At 38.3% G+C, this 14,826-nt stretch overlaps 2 protein-coding genes across 11 annotated transcripts in view; both read left to right on the top strand.

Moving 5' to 3' along the window:
• Positions 1-14,826, top strand: part of ENTPD7 (ectonucleoside triphosphate diphosphohydrolase 7) — a 168,109-nt gene that overhangs the window by 117,933 nt on the left and 35,350 nt on the right. For all 10 annotated transcript variants that reach the window (XR_005016734.1, XR_005016736.1, XR_005016733.1 and 7 more), the window contains 2 exons: positions 3,871-3,974; positions 5,638-5,694. Coding sequence is in view for 6 of the 10 variants with exons in the window: in XM_036827757.1 (XP_036683652.1) it covers positions 3,871-3,974; positions 5,638-5,694 (161 nt within the window). In the remaining 4 variants the exon portion in view is untranslated. The remainder of the gene's footprint in view (positions 1-3,870; positions 3,975-5,637; positions 5,695-14,826) is intronic.
• LOC118882277 (FUN14 domain-containing protein 1-like) lies at positions 6,808-7,784 on the top strand. The gene is given in 1 exon segment (XM_036827769.1): positions 6,808-7,784. A coding segment is annotated over 1 exon segment (468 nt). The 5' UTR covers positions 6,808-6,862; the 3' UTR covers positions 7,331-7,784.

Below are 14,826 nucleotides of genomic sequence, written 5' to 3'. Positions count from 1 at the left end.
CCGTTGTTTCACAATCAGTTGATCACACCTCCATGTCATTTGCTTCTTTGGGATCAATATCTGTTCGAGATGGCTGTAATGATTCTTAGTTTTGATTGAGGGTTGGGAGCAGTGGTGATGTAATAAATTTGGATCATGAGGCACCTAGAGGGGGAGCATAATTTCAGAAGGGTAGTAGGAGGGTCACCTGAGGGACTGGGTACCTGGGGGCTAGTAGGAGGGCTCTGGTAGGAATGGGGTTTTCTCTATAACTTTGCCTGGCTCCCTGGTGATAGTTGGTGCTGCTTGCAAAGCTTAGTCTCCATTGCTTTAGACCACTTTTTTCAACCCCTGCTGGTTAAGCCTTTTCCACTTGACCTTGGCAGTTCAGCCTGGCTTCTTGCCACCTGATCCTTCTTCCTTCACTGAAAGAGGAGGAAGACGAAGAGGCAGCAGCTATGCTTAGGTCAGACCCCTCCTTGTTTGTGATTTCTCCCCTTTGACACCTCCCTGACCCCTCCATACTTATTATGGTCTTGAGGTAGGAATGAGCTCCCTTAACTTGAGCACCCATCCTTCTGGAATGTTCACAGTCTCATAGTCATCGGGTATTTTTTATTAGCTTAAATGTTTTTCCTTGATAAATAGCAGTTCCCTTTTCCACAAAGTTTCATTTCATATACTTGGCCAACAGCAATGAAAACCTCTGCCATGTGTGTAGGGCTCCATTCTGCTTGTGCCAGACATGTGTGTCAACACTTCTTCCAGTTGACTACTTTCCTTCTGCTCAGACACAGAGTTACTGGTTTACTGTTGAGAAGCAGATTATTTTATGTAGCCATTTGTCAATCTGAAAGGCCTTCTAGCTCCTTGTTTTCCCATACATCTTGGTCTTTAAATTTTTTTTTTTTGTTTGTTTGTTTTTACTTATTTTTAAAACTAAAGTTTAAAATGTTATTGCTAGAACCTTACATCATTAAAGGAAATCTTAAGATCAAAACAAAGAAGTTATAATTCTACTATCCTATCAAAAATGTTTCATTTTGTCCTATTCCTTTCTCTCTGTATATCTATGTGTAACTTCTACAAAATTGTAATCATACTACATGTGCAATTTAGAATTTTTGTTTTTGACATAAGTAATACATCATTCAAAATTTTAGAAACCATGGGAAGAGTATGGATGACATAGGTGGTGCCACATCACAGGGCTGTGGACTAAGGTCTCACAAACAAGGAAGGAGGGTGGAGGATCAGAGAAAAAGCTGACTCGGAGGTCAAAAAGGCAGAGCCAACCAGCAGGGTGATGAAATGGCCACATTTTGTGTGTCTGGAGCAAAGGAGAGGATTGCCTCATCTCCTGGCACTGCCCAGCCTTTCCTCTGTTTGTCAAAGAAGTTTCTATTTAAACAAAACCAACTATGTAGCTCCACCCCATTTGTCTAAGATGTCCCCTGTCATCATGGAAGCTCTGAATATTAATATTTATTTTATCTTAAGAATTTTTAAAGAACTTGCCTTTAACTTGTTTTTTGATCACCTCTTTTAATAATGCCTAGATCTACCCTGGGCTTATGAAATCATTGCTACCTCTAAGGTAGCTATAGTTGTTGACGTAAGTGTAACAATCACTGCAAGAACCTGTTTTGTATAATTAATGCTTTGTTAATTTATTAGCATTTGTGAACAATATTCAAAATGGGTTTGAATCCCCTAGACTGTATTTTGGATTTATTAGCACTAGGTTTTATTTTTTTGCCGAAGGCCTAGACTAACAGAATTTGTTCCACTGCCTTTTTAGTTTGTAATGGAAATACCTTTAAAGAATTACAAAGTGATAATTTAAGAAAAAAAAAACTTTATTATGGGAAATTTCAAATGTATATAGAAGTAGAGAGAATGATGTAATGAATCCCCATTTACTTGCCACCCAGCTTCAACAGTTGTCAATGTTTTGCCATAAAATGTTTTTTTTTAATAAAGAAACAATATTGAATTTTAGAAAATGAAAGTTCTGTCCTGTCCTGTGTAATACATGAAGAGTGTTTTGTTTATTAACATAAATTGGGATCATATTATATGTACTGTTTTGTAACCTGTTGGAACTCAAAATATATTGGACATCTTTTCATGTCAATACATGTAGATATAAATTGACCTCATTTCTTTTAACATCTCTGTACTATTACATTGCATGACTATACCATAAATTATTTAGCCAGTCACTACTGATGTATGTGCATTTAGGTTATTTCCAGTTTTTCATTGTTATAAATAATGCTGTAGTATTTTTTCTCTTTGTATTCTTATCTGATGATTTCATTGCAATAAATGTCTTAAAATGTAGTTGCTGGGTCAAAGGTTAAGCACATTAAAAATTTTGATACATAGTCCCAGATTGCCCTTTAGAAAGGTTGTACCAGTAATTTATATTCCAAACAGCAATGTGTGTTGGTACCCATTCTTCCATGTCATCACCAAAACCAGCAAGCCCTCTTCTTTGGGTAGTTTAGAACCATATCCAATAAGGAGGGCAAAATAGCACCTCTAGTTCCCCATATGAAATTTTTATCATAAAAATTTCTTGTGTATAACAATGACATTATATATTGGAAGATTATTACTTTAAATGTAATTTTCACTTTCAAGTGCTAATAACATTCTTCACCAAGTCATGCTGACAACCAGTATAGCCAGCAGAATATTTTTGTAATGAGTAATCTTAAAAATCCAAGATAATTACTCTTATTTTTAAGCAGCATTGTCTCTAGATTTATATGATTACCTCTAGCTTTGTTTCTTTGCTTGTCTTTATCTGATAATACTAATAACATAAAACTTTAGAGGACAAAACAGCCCTGTAGATACTAAGCTTCAAGCGTCATCCCCAAATTATGACCTTTGGATTTTGATCCTGATCTGGGTTTTCCAAATGATAAGATTTTTATAAAGAAAAAAAAATCAACCCTTGAAATATGGAAAAGGAGATTTAAAAGTTCATTGTTAATGTGAAGGATCATGTAAAAATTTGTGGGCCAAACAGTGCTTCTTATGTGGTGATGTGAGACACTTTTTCTGTATTGTGTGAGATCTAAGGATGAGATTGTGTTCCTCAATATAACAGCCTCCTTTCATAGTGGTTAGCAATAACGTAATTACATCTGTTTTATAGATTATGAAACTGTGTTTCAGTTTCCTGCAGCTTATCCATACTTAGCCTGTGAGAGGCATAGAACCATAGTCTCATCTTTTAATACTATTTGAATTGTAACATTGTATAAAGGGTAAGTATTACTGTTACCATATTGCCTTTTAAGAAGGAGGCTATACTTTTTTTTTTTTGATAGCTCTTTATTGGAGTATAATTGCTTCACAATACTGTGTTAGTTTCTGTTATACAACAAAGTGAATCAGCCATATGCATACATATATCCCCATATCGCCTCCCTCTTGAGCCTCCCTCCCACCCTCCCTGTCCCACCCCTCTAGGTCATCGCAAAGCACGAGCTGATCTCCCTGTGCTACGCTGCTGCTTCCCACTAGCTAACTATTTTACATTCGGTAGTGTATATATGTCGATGCTACTCTCACTTTGCCCCAGCTTCCCCACCACCACCCCCGCCGCCCTGTGTCTACAAGTCCATTCTCTATGCTGTGTCTACAAGTCCATTCTCTATGTCTACGTCTTTATTCCTGCCCTGAGGAGGCTATACTTTTGAGTAATTTTAAACCTTTGAAATCTTGAAGGGGGTACCAAACAGAAGCAGGGATCAAGTGTCTTGGGTAGGTGAACAGTGAGGTCTAACAAGGCTAAGTAGAAGGTCAAGTTGAGGTTGTTTGTGAGAAGAGAGTTTAACCATTAACTCTTAGGTTTTTTGTTCTTTCTTGCAGGAAGCAGTTGGCTATCTTGGCTGATCTAGTGAAAGATTTACCTCTGGAGTTTGACTTCCTCTTTTCTCAGTCTCAGGCAGAAGTGATCTCTGGGAAGCAGGAAGGTATTGTGCCTTGAGGAGTAAAAGCTTGCACTTGGGGTTTGTAGTTTTGGGGTGGAGTTGAATGCATGTTCTCATGTAGCCCAAATGTGGCCTGTATGATGAATTATGTTTCCATTTCTTGAAAAACAGAAAATCTTTTGTCTTCTAGCTGCAGTTCACGTAAAGGAAAAGATTCACCTTTTTCAATCCAGTATTGCCTTTTTCAGTCCTAAAATTCCCGTTTGGTTTTACTCCATTTCTTTGCTGAGACTTTCTATCTTTCCATTCATTGGAAGACTGCTCTTATTTCCTGGCTGTATAGCTGCTTTACTTGATAATTCCAACACCTGTGTCATCTCAGGGTTGGCATCTTTTCCCTTGAGATTGGAAAGGTTGAGATTTTCCTAGTTCTTTGTATGACAAGTCATTTTATATTGTATCCTGGATATTTTGAATATTACATTGTTAGACCCTGGGTCTTGTTTCAATCATAAAGAGAATGTTAATTTTTTTTTGTCTTAGCAGACTGGTTAGGTTTAAGCCTTAAGTTCTGACCTGCCTTCTGTGGGCTGTGATTCTGTTGATTCGTTTTTCAAAGCTTTGGCACGGCTATTTGGATTTGTCCCATGTGTATGCCAGCCTGTGGCCAGTCTGAACCTGGGCGCAGCCCATACAAATGGGTTGACTAGCCAGTATGTCAGTTCTCAAAAGCTTTGATATGTTGTTTAGAGTCAGATCATGCATGTGAGCCCAGGAGTTCCTACACCAGTTTATTCCCCACTCTCCACAATCTCCCCAATACTTTCTGGTTCCCTGAGGTTCACTTTCACGGTCCTTAGGTCAGAAAGCCAGGGATTTAATTTGCCCACTCTGCCATGCATTTCCCATGACTGCATCTGTATCCAAGGCTAAGTGGTAGAGGACAGAGGGAGAAAAAAAAAAGCAATAGGGATTTGGCCCAGCTCTTGAGGCTCTAGCTCCTCTGGTCAGAAAGAAGGATTCACATCCCTCAGAGGTTTAGGCATCTACCCAGTCTCTACCTCTGCTGTTGCAGGATTGCCTGGGGTAGGAGAGAACAAAATTTTTTAAAAAGCAAGGAATTTCTCACCACTCTTTCTGAACCTTTGGAGTCCCCTTTTCTGATCCTTGGACCACAAAGCAAAGTCTTGAAGTTCTTTCTGTCCACATCTGGTGTGTACTTTTGTATTTCAAGCTGATTTTGAGTCCAGGCCAGGCAGTATCTGAGGGGGAAAAATGGGAAACTCACTGTGGTTTTGGTGGTACTTTAAAGTCTGATCGCTGTCCCAGTGTGCCCACTATCATTTACTTTCAGAGTTCTCAGAAAGCTGCTCCATATATTCTATCCAGAGTTTATACCTGTAGTCAGTGGGGAGACAGGGTGAGAGTGCTTGCCCAGAACTAGCACTCCAAGATTTTTATCTTTTAACATTGATTTTTATACATTAATTCCTATTCATTGTAGGAAATTTAGAAAATGCAAATAATTTTAAAAGGGAAAAACATCACAAGATAAAAGATTTTAAATTCATACACTGAGAGTGTGGAATAAAATACTGTTATCACTTTTTTCCCAAGAAAAGGAGGAAAAGAGCAGCCCTGGGAGAGGTATATACATGCTATAGCAGTAGAGAATTAAGCAAGGGCTTTTGTATTTCTTACTTAGGGGTTTATGCATGGATTGGAATCAACTTTGTTTTGGGAAGATTCGACCATGAGGATGGTGAGTAGTATTGTCTTCTTATGACAGTTCTAAGGGCTGAAGGTTTATGTCATAACCTATCAGTAACATGTAAGTGCTAATTTTGAGTTTTCTTTCTTTTTTTTTCTTTCTTTTTTCAAAACTTAAGATGCTTCATTTCCCAGTCCTAATTTGCTTTCTTTTATTTCTTTTTAACTTTTTAATATGGAAAGTTTCAAGCATTCACAAAAGTAGAGTAATTAATAAAATGAACCTCCATGAACCCATTACCTAGTCTGAACAGTCATTAACAATTTGCCGTTGTTTTGTTCCCACACTCCTTCCATACAACACAGGTTTTTTTCCCTACTGGATTTTTTTTTTTTAGTATCTTTATTGGAGTATAATTGCTTTACAATGTTGTGTTATTTTCTGCTGTAACCCTACTGGATTTTTAAAAGCAAACACCACACATAATCACTTTATCTTCATGTACTTCAGTAATACCTCTAATAGATAAGGAGTTTCAAAACAAACCAACAAAAATATCCACAGTTCCATTTTTTTTTTAATTAATTAATTAATTTATTAATTTATTTATTTCTGGCTGTGTTGGGTCTTCGTCTCTGTGCAGGGCTTCCTCTAGTTGCGGCGAGCGGGGGCCACTCTTCACTGCGGTGCGTGGGCCTCTCACTGTCATGGCCTCTCTTGTTGAGGAGCGCGGGCTCCAGACGCGCAAGCTCAGTAGCTATGGCTCACGGGCCCAGTTGCTCCGTGGCATGTGGGATCCTCCCAGACCAGGGCTCGAACCCATGTCCCCTGCGTTGGCAGGCAGATTCTCAACCACTGCGCCACCAGGGAAGCCCCCACAGTTCCATTTTTATTTTCTTTTTTCTTTTTTCTTTTTAAATTTTTTTGCTGCACCATGCCATGCAGCTTGTGGGATCTTAGTTCCCCAACCAGGGATTGAACCTGGGCCCTCAGCAGTGAAAGCGTGGAGTCTTAACCACTGGACAGACAGGGAATTCCCCCTCAGTTCCATTTTTAAACTTAACAAAGTTAACAATTCCTAATATCATGTATTGATAACAACCATCTAATACCCAGGTAGAGAGTTCCCCGATTGTATCAAGAATATTTATTTGTGGAAAAGTAGCGGGGAGAGGCGGGCGGGTTGGGACCACCTTCAATACTGGCCGCCGGCAGTATCATGGCGACCCGGAACGCCCCTCCCCAAGAATATGAAAGTGATGATGACTCTTAGGAAGTGTTGGATTTAACTGAGTATGCAAGAAGACACCACTGGTGGAATCGAGTGTTTGGCCACAGTTCCAGACCTATGGTAGAAAAATACTCAGTAGCCACCCAGATTGTAATGGGTGGAGTGAGTGGCTGGTGTGCAGGATTTTTGTTCCAGAAAGTTGGAAAACTTGCAGCAACTGCAGTAGGTGGTGGCTTTCTTCTCCTTCAGATTGCCAGTCACAGTGGCTATGTGCAGATCGACTGGAAGAGAGTTGAAAAAGATGTAAACAAAGCAAAAAGACAGATTAAGAAACGAGCAAATAAGGCAGCACCTGAAATCAACAATATAATAGAAGAAGCAACAGAATTTGTCAAACAGAACATTGTGATATCCAGTGGATTTGTGGGAGGCTTTTTGCTAGGCCTTGCATCTTAAGGATATGAAGGTTCTATCACAGTGGAGTCACCTCTGAGAAGAGACATGGTGGTGACAAGATGGTCTCAGCAATACCCATTGACAGATTCTCCAGGATGACAAGAAACAACTAGCTGGATAGTACCAAACTCACTGCTTAGCATTTTGCCATCTGAAATTTGGCAGACTACTATCTGCTATAAAACAATCTATATGGTCTGTGTATAATAGTATTCTGGAGCAAAATATGGCTTTCATTATTTTCTAAAAACTTGCATTTGTTTAAAATTTGCCTATAAAACACCACCGTTGGATGTAGATTTGGAGAGAGAAAAAAATCTGTTGGCTATATTCCCCAGTGAAGTATCATCCTCAATTTATTTAAATAAGATGTTCTCCATTGTGCTTTTTAGTATAGTGCCAATAATTTAAAACTTTGTATTTTAGCTCCAACAGTAGGGCTGACTTTTTTTTTTAAAGATATGTTTGCAATAAACTGAAGAACCGTAATGCCCTTTTATGGAAGGATTTACAAATAATAGAATTATTAAAGATATTAAACAAATTAAAAAAAAACAAAAAAAAAACAAAAAAAAGAATATTTATTTGTGAGGGACAACTTCCCTGGGAGAACGCACGGCACGCCTCAGGCTGCGGCAACGTCACGCCAGTCTCTGCCACTGCAGGCTCGCCCCGCATCCATACCCCTCCCTCCCCCCGGCCTGAGTGAGCCAGAGCCCCCGAATCAGATGCTCCTTTAACCCCATCCTGTGTGAGCGAAGAACAGACACCCTCAGGCGACCTACACGCAGAGGTGGGTCCAAATCCAAAGCTGAACCCCGGGAGCTGTGCGAACAAAGAAGAGAAAGGGAAATTTCTCCCAGCAGCCTCAGAAGCAGCGGATTAAAGCTCCACAAACAACTTGATGTACCCTGCATCTGTGGAATACCTGAATAGACAACGAATCATCCCAAATTGAGGAGGTAGACTTTGGGAGCAAGATATATTATTTTTTCCCATTTTCCTCTTTTTGTGAGTGTGTATGTGTATGCTTCTGTGTGACATTTTGTCTGTATAGCTTTGCTTTCATCATTTGTCCTAGGGTTCTGTCCGTCCGTTTATTTGTGTTTTTTTACTGAAAAAATTTTTTTTCTTAATAATTATTTTTTATTTTAATAACTTTATTTTATCTTTATTTTATTTTATTTTATTTTATTTTATTTTATTTTATGTTATCCTCTTTCTTTCTTTCTTTCTTTCTATTTTTTCTCCCTTTTATTCTGAGCCATGTGGATGAAAGGCTCTTGGTGCTCCAGCCAGGCATCAGGGCTGTGCCTCTGAGGTGGGAGAGCCAACTTCAGGACACTGGTCCACAAGAGACCTCCCAGCTCCACGTAATACCAAATGGTGAAAATCTCCCAGAGATCTCCATCTCAACACCAAGACCCAGCTTCACTCAACAACCAGCAAGCTACAGTGCTGGACACCCTATGCCAAACAACTAGCAAGACAGGAACACAGCCCCATCCATTAGCAGAGAGGCTGGCTAAAATCATAATAAGGCCACAGACACCCCAAAACACACCACCAGATGTGGACCTGCCCACCAGAAAGACAAGATCTAGCCTCATCCACCAGAACACAGGCACTAGTCCCCTCCACCAGGAAACCTATACAACTCGCTGAACCAACCTTAGCCACTGGGGACAGACACCAAAAACAACAGGAACTACGAACCTGCAGCCTGTGAAAAAGAGACCCCAAACACAGTAAGATAAGCAAAATGAGAAGACAGAAAAACACACAGCAGATGAAGGAGCAAGGTAAAAACACACCAGACCTAACAAATGAAGAGGAAATAGGCAGTCTACCTGAAAAAGAATTCAGGATAATGATAGTAAAGATGATCCAAAATCTTGGAAATAGAAGAGACAAAATGCAAGAAACATTTAACAAGGACCTAGAAGAACTAAAGAGGAACCAAGCAATGATGAACAACACAATAAATGAAATTAAAAATACTCTAGAAGGGATCAATAGCAGAATAACTGAGGCAGAAGAACGGATAAGTGACCTGGAAGATAAAATAGTGGAAATAACTACTGCAGAGCAAAATAAAGAAAAAAGAATGAACAGAACTGAGGACAGTCTCAGAGACCTCTGGGACAAAATTAAACGCACCAACATTCGAATTATAGGGGTCCCAGAAGAAGAAGAGAAAAAGAAAGGGACTGAGAAAATATTTGAAGAGATTATAGTTGAAAACTTCCCTACTATGGGAAAGGAAATAGTTAATCAAGTCCTGGAAACACAGAGAGTCCTATACAGGATAAATCCAAGGAGAAACATGCCAAGACACATATTAATCAAACTATCAAAAATTAAATATAAAGAAAATATATTAAAAGCAGCAAGGAAAAAACAACAAATAACACACAAGGGAATCCCCATAAGGGTAACAGCTGATCTTTCAGCAGAAACTCTGCAAGCCAGAAGGGAGTGGCAGGACATATTTAAAGTGATGAAGGAGAAAAACCTACAACCAAGATTACTCTACCCAGCAAGGATCTCATTCAGATTTGATGTAGAAATTAAAACCTTTACAGACAAGCAAAAGCTGAGAGAGTTCAGCGCCACCAAACCAGCTTTACAACAAATGCTAAAGGAACTTCTCTAGGCAAGAAACACAAGAGAAGGAAAACACCTACAATAACAAACCCAAAACATTTAAGAAAATGGGAATAGGAACATACATATCGATAGTTACCTTAAATGTAAATGGATTAAATGCTCCCACCAAAAGACACAGACTGGCTGAATGGATACAAAAACAAGACCTGTACATATACTGTCTACAAGAGATCCACTTCAGACCTAGGGACACATACAGACCGAAAGTGAGGGGATGGAAAAAGATATTCCATGCAAATGGAAATCAAAAGAAAGCTGAAGTAGCAATTCTCATATGAGACAAGATAGACTTTAAAATAAAGACTATTACAAGAGACAAAGAAGGGCAGTACATAATGATCAAGGGATCGATCCAAGAAGAAGATATAACAATTGTAAATATTTATGCACCCAACATAGGAACACCTCAATACATAAGGCAAATACTAACAGCCATAAAGGGGGAAATCGACAGTAACACAATCATAGTAGGGGACTTTAACACCCCACTTTCACCAATGGACAGATCATCCAAAATGAAAATAAATAAGGAAACACAAGCTTTAAATGATACATTAAACAAGATGGCTTTAATTGATATTTATAGGACTTTCCATCCAAAAACAACAGACTACACTTTCTTCTCAAGTGCTCATGGAACATTCTCCAGGATAGATCATATCTTGGGTCACAAATCAAGCCTTGGTAAATTTAAGAAAATTGAAATCGTAACAAGTATCTTTTCCGACCACAACGCTATGAGACTAGATATCAATTACAGGAAAAGATCTGTAATAAATACAAACACATGGAGGCTGAACAATACACTACTTAATAACGAAGTGATCACTGAAGAAATCAAAGGGGAAATCAAAAAATACCTAGAAACAAATGACAATGGAGACACGACGACCCAAAACCTATGGGATGCAGCAAAAGCAGTTCTAAGAGGGAAGTTTATAGCTATACAAGCCTACCTCAAGAAACAGGAAACATCTCAAATAAACAACCTAACCTTGCACCTAAAGCAATTAGAGAAAGAAGAATAAAAAACCCCCAAAGTTAGCAGAAGGAAAGAAATCATAAAGATCAGATCAGAAATAAATGAAAAAGAAATGAAGGAAACAATAGCAAAGATCAATAAAACTAAAAGCTGGTTCTTTGAGAAGGTAAGCAAAATTGATAAACCATTAGCCAGACTCATCAAGAAAAAAAGGGAGAAGACTCAAATCAATAGAATTAGAAATGAAAAAGGAGAAGTAACCACTGACACTGCAGAAATACAAAAGATCATGAGAGATTACTACAATCAACTCTATGCCAATAAAATGGACAACCTGGAAGAAATGGACAAATTCTTAGAAATGCACAACCTGCCGAGACTGAACCAGAAAGAAATAGAAAATATGAACAGACCAATCACAAGCACTGAAATTGAAACTGTGATTAAAAATCTTCCAACAAACAAAAGCCCAGGACCAGATGGTTTCACAGGCGAATTCTATAAAATATTTAGAGAAGAGCTAACACCTATTTTTCCCAAACTCTTCCAAAATATAGCAGAGGGAGGAACACTCCCCAACTCATTCTACGAGGCCACCGTCACCCTGATACCAAAACCAGACAAAGATGTCACAAAGAAAGAAAACTACAGGCCAATATCACTGATGAACATAGATGCAAAAATCCTCAACAAAATACTAGCAAACAGAATCCAACAGCACATTAAAAGGATCATACACCATGATCAAGTGGGATTTATTCCAGGAATGCAAGGATTCTTCAATATATGCAAATCAATCAGTGTGATACACCATATTAACAAATTGAAGGAGAAAAACCATATGATCATCTCAATAGATGCAGAGAAAGCTTTCGACAAAATTCAACACCCATTTATGATAAAAGCCCTGCAGAAAGTAGGCATAGAGGGAACTTTCCTCAACATAATAAAGGCCATATATGACAAACCCACAGCCAGCATCATCCTCAATGGTGAAAAACTGAAACCATTTCCACTAAGATCAGGAACAAGACAAGGTTGCCCACTCTCACCACTATTATTCAACATAGTTTTGGAAGTTTTAGCCACAGCAATCAGAGAAGAAAAAGAAATAAAAGGAATCCAAATCGGAAAAGAAGAAGTAAAGCTGTCACTGTTTGCAGATGACATGATACTATACATAGAGAATCCTAAAGATGCTACCAGAAAACTACTAGAGCTAATCAATGAATTTGGTAAAGTAGCAGGATACAAAATTAATGCACAGAAATCTCTTGCATTCCTATACACTAATGATGAAAAATCTGAAAGTGAAATTAAGAAAACACTCCCGTTTACCATTGCAACAAAAAGAATAAAATATCTAGGAATAAACCTACCTAAGGAGACAAAAGACCTGTATGCAGAAAATTATAGGACACTGATAAAAGAAATTAAAGATGATACAAATAGATGGAGAGATATACCATGTTCTTGGATTGGAAGAATCAACATTGTGAAAATGACTATAATACCCAAAGCAATCTACAGATTCAATGCAATCTCTATCAAACTACCACTGGCATTTTTCACAGAACTAGAACAAAAAATTTCACAATTTGTATGGAAACACAAAAGACCCCGAATAGCCAAAGCAATCTTGAGAACGAAAAATGGAGCTGGAGGAATCAGGCTCCCTGACTTCAGACTATACTACAAAGCTACAGTAATCAAGATAGTATGGTACTGGCACAAAAACAGAAATATAGATCAATGGAACAGGATAGAAAGCCCAGAGATAAACCCACGCTCATATGGTCACCTTATTTTTGATAAAGGAGGCAAGCATATACAGTGGAGAAAAGAAAGCCTCTTCAATAAGTGGTGCTGGGAAAACTGGACAGGTACATGTAAAAGAATGAAATTAGAGCACTTTCTAACACCATACACAAAAATAAACTCAAAATGGATTAAAGACCTAAATGTAAGGCCAGACACTATCAAACTCTTAGAGGAAAACATAGGCAGAATACTCTATGACATAAATCACAGCAAGATTCTTTTTGATCCACCTCCTAGAGAAATGGAAATAAGAACAAAAATAAACAAATGGGACCTAATGAAACTTAAAAGCATTTGCACAGCAAAGGAAACCATAAACAAGACCAAAAGAGAGCCCTCAGAATGGGAGAAAATATTTTGCAAATGAAGCAACTGACAAAGGATTAATCTCCAAAATATACAGGCAGCTCATGCAGCTCAATAACAGAAAAACAAACAACCCAATCCAAAAATGGGCAGAAGACCTAAATAGACATTTCTCCAAAGAAGATATAGAGATTGCCAACAAACACATGAAAGAATGCTCAACATCATTAATCAATAGAGAAATGCAAATCAAATCTACAATGAGATATCATCTCACATCGGTCAGAATGGCCATCATCAAAAAATCTAGAAACAATAAATGCTGGAGAGGGTGTGGAGAAAAGGGAACCCTCTTGCACTGTTGGTGGGAATGTAAATTGATACAGCCACTATGGAGAACAGTATGGAGGTTCCTTAAAAAACTAAAAATAGAAGTACCATACGGCCCAGCAATCCCACTACTGGGCATATACCCTGAGAAAACCATAATTCAAAAAGAGTCATGTACCAAAATGTTCATTGCAGCTCTATTTACAATATTCAGGACATGGAAGCAACCTAAGTGTCCATCATCGGATGAATGGATAAAGAAGATGTGGCACATATATACAAGGGAATATTACTCAGCCATAAAAAGAAACGAAATGGAGTTATTTGTAGTGAGGTGGATGGAGTTAGAGTCTGTCATACAGAGTGAAGTAAGTCAGAAAGAGAAAAACAAATACCGTATGCTAACACATATATATGGAATCTAAGGAAAAAAAAAAAAGGTCATGAAGAACCTAGTGGCAAGACAGGAATGAAGACACAGACCTACTAGAGAATGGACTTGAGGATATGGGGAGGGGGAAGGGTAAGATGTGACAGGGTGAGAGAGTGTCATGGACATATATACACTACCAAATGTAAAATAGATAGCTAGTGGGAAGCAGCCACATAGCACAGGGAGATCAGCTCGGTGCTTTGTGACCACCTAGACGGGTGGGATAGGGAGGGTGGGAGGGAGGGAGATGCAAGAGGGAAGAGATATGGGAACATATGTATATGTATAACTGATTCACTTTGTTATAAAGCAGAAACTAACACACCATTGTAAAGCAATTATACTCCAATAAAGATGTTAAAAAAAAAAGAATATTTATTTGTAGTTGTCTTGTTCAGATCAGAATCTGAACATAGATCACAAATTACATTTGACTGATAGGTCTCTTTTAATCTATAACAGTTAACCTTCCCCCCCAACTCTTTTTTCCAAATCATTCAACAACAACAACAACAACAACAGCAAAAACCCAACAACCAAAAAACAACCAAAACTGGGTCACTTGATGGAATGAATTTGCCACATTCTGGATTTGGTTGACTGAATCTTTGTGGGATCTTTAACATGTTTTTCATCCCCTCCCCCGCTTTTGTTCTGTGAACTGGAGGTTAGGTATAGAAGCTTGATTAGACTCAGATTCAGTTCTTTTGGCAAGAAAAAATCATAGGTGGTGCTGTTTACTGCTGTATCACATCAGGAGTTTTGTAATATCTGGTTGTCTTACTTTTAGTCATGTTAAGACTGAACAGGTGTTCAGGTTTCAGGAATTGTCAGTCTGATCTGATCTGTTATAAAAATTTTCCATCCACTTTTCACCTAATGGTTATAGCAGCCAATTGTGATCGTTACTTAGATTTGTTTTCTCATTAGAGGTTGCAGAATGGTGATTTTTCT

Source organism: Balaenoptera musculus, chromosome 16 (genome assembly GCF_009873245.2).
Source record: "Balaenoptera musculus isolate JJ_BM4_2016_0621 chromosome 16, mBalMus1.pri.v3, whole genome shotgun sequence".
Classification (NCBI taxonomy): Eukaryota; Metazoa; Chordata; class Mammalia; order Artiodactyla; family Balaenopteridae; genus Balaenoptera; species Balaenoptera musculus.
Note: the sequence above shows the minus strand (reverse complement) of the source record. Positions and strands in the feature narration are given on the sequence as shown.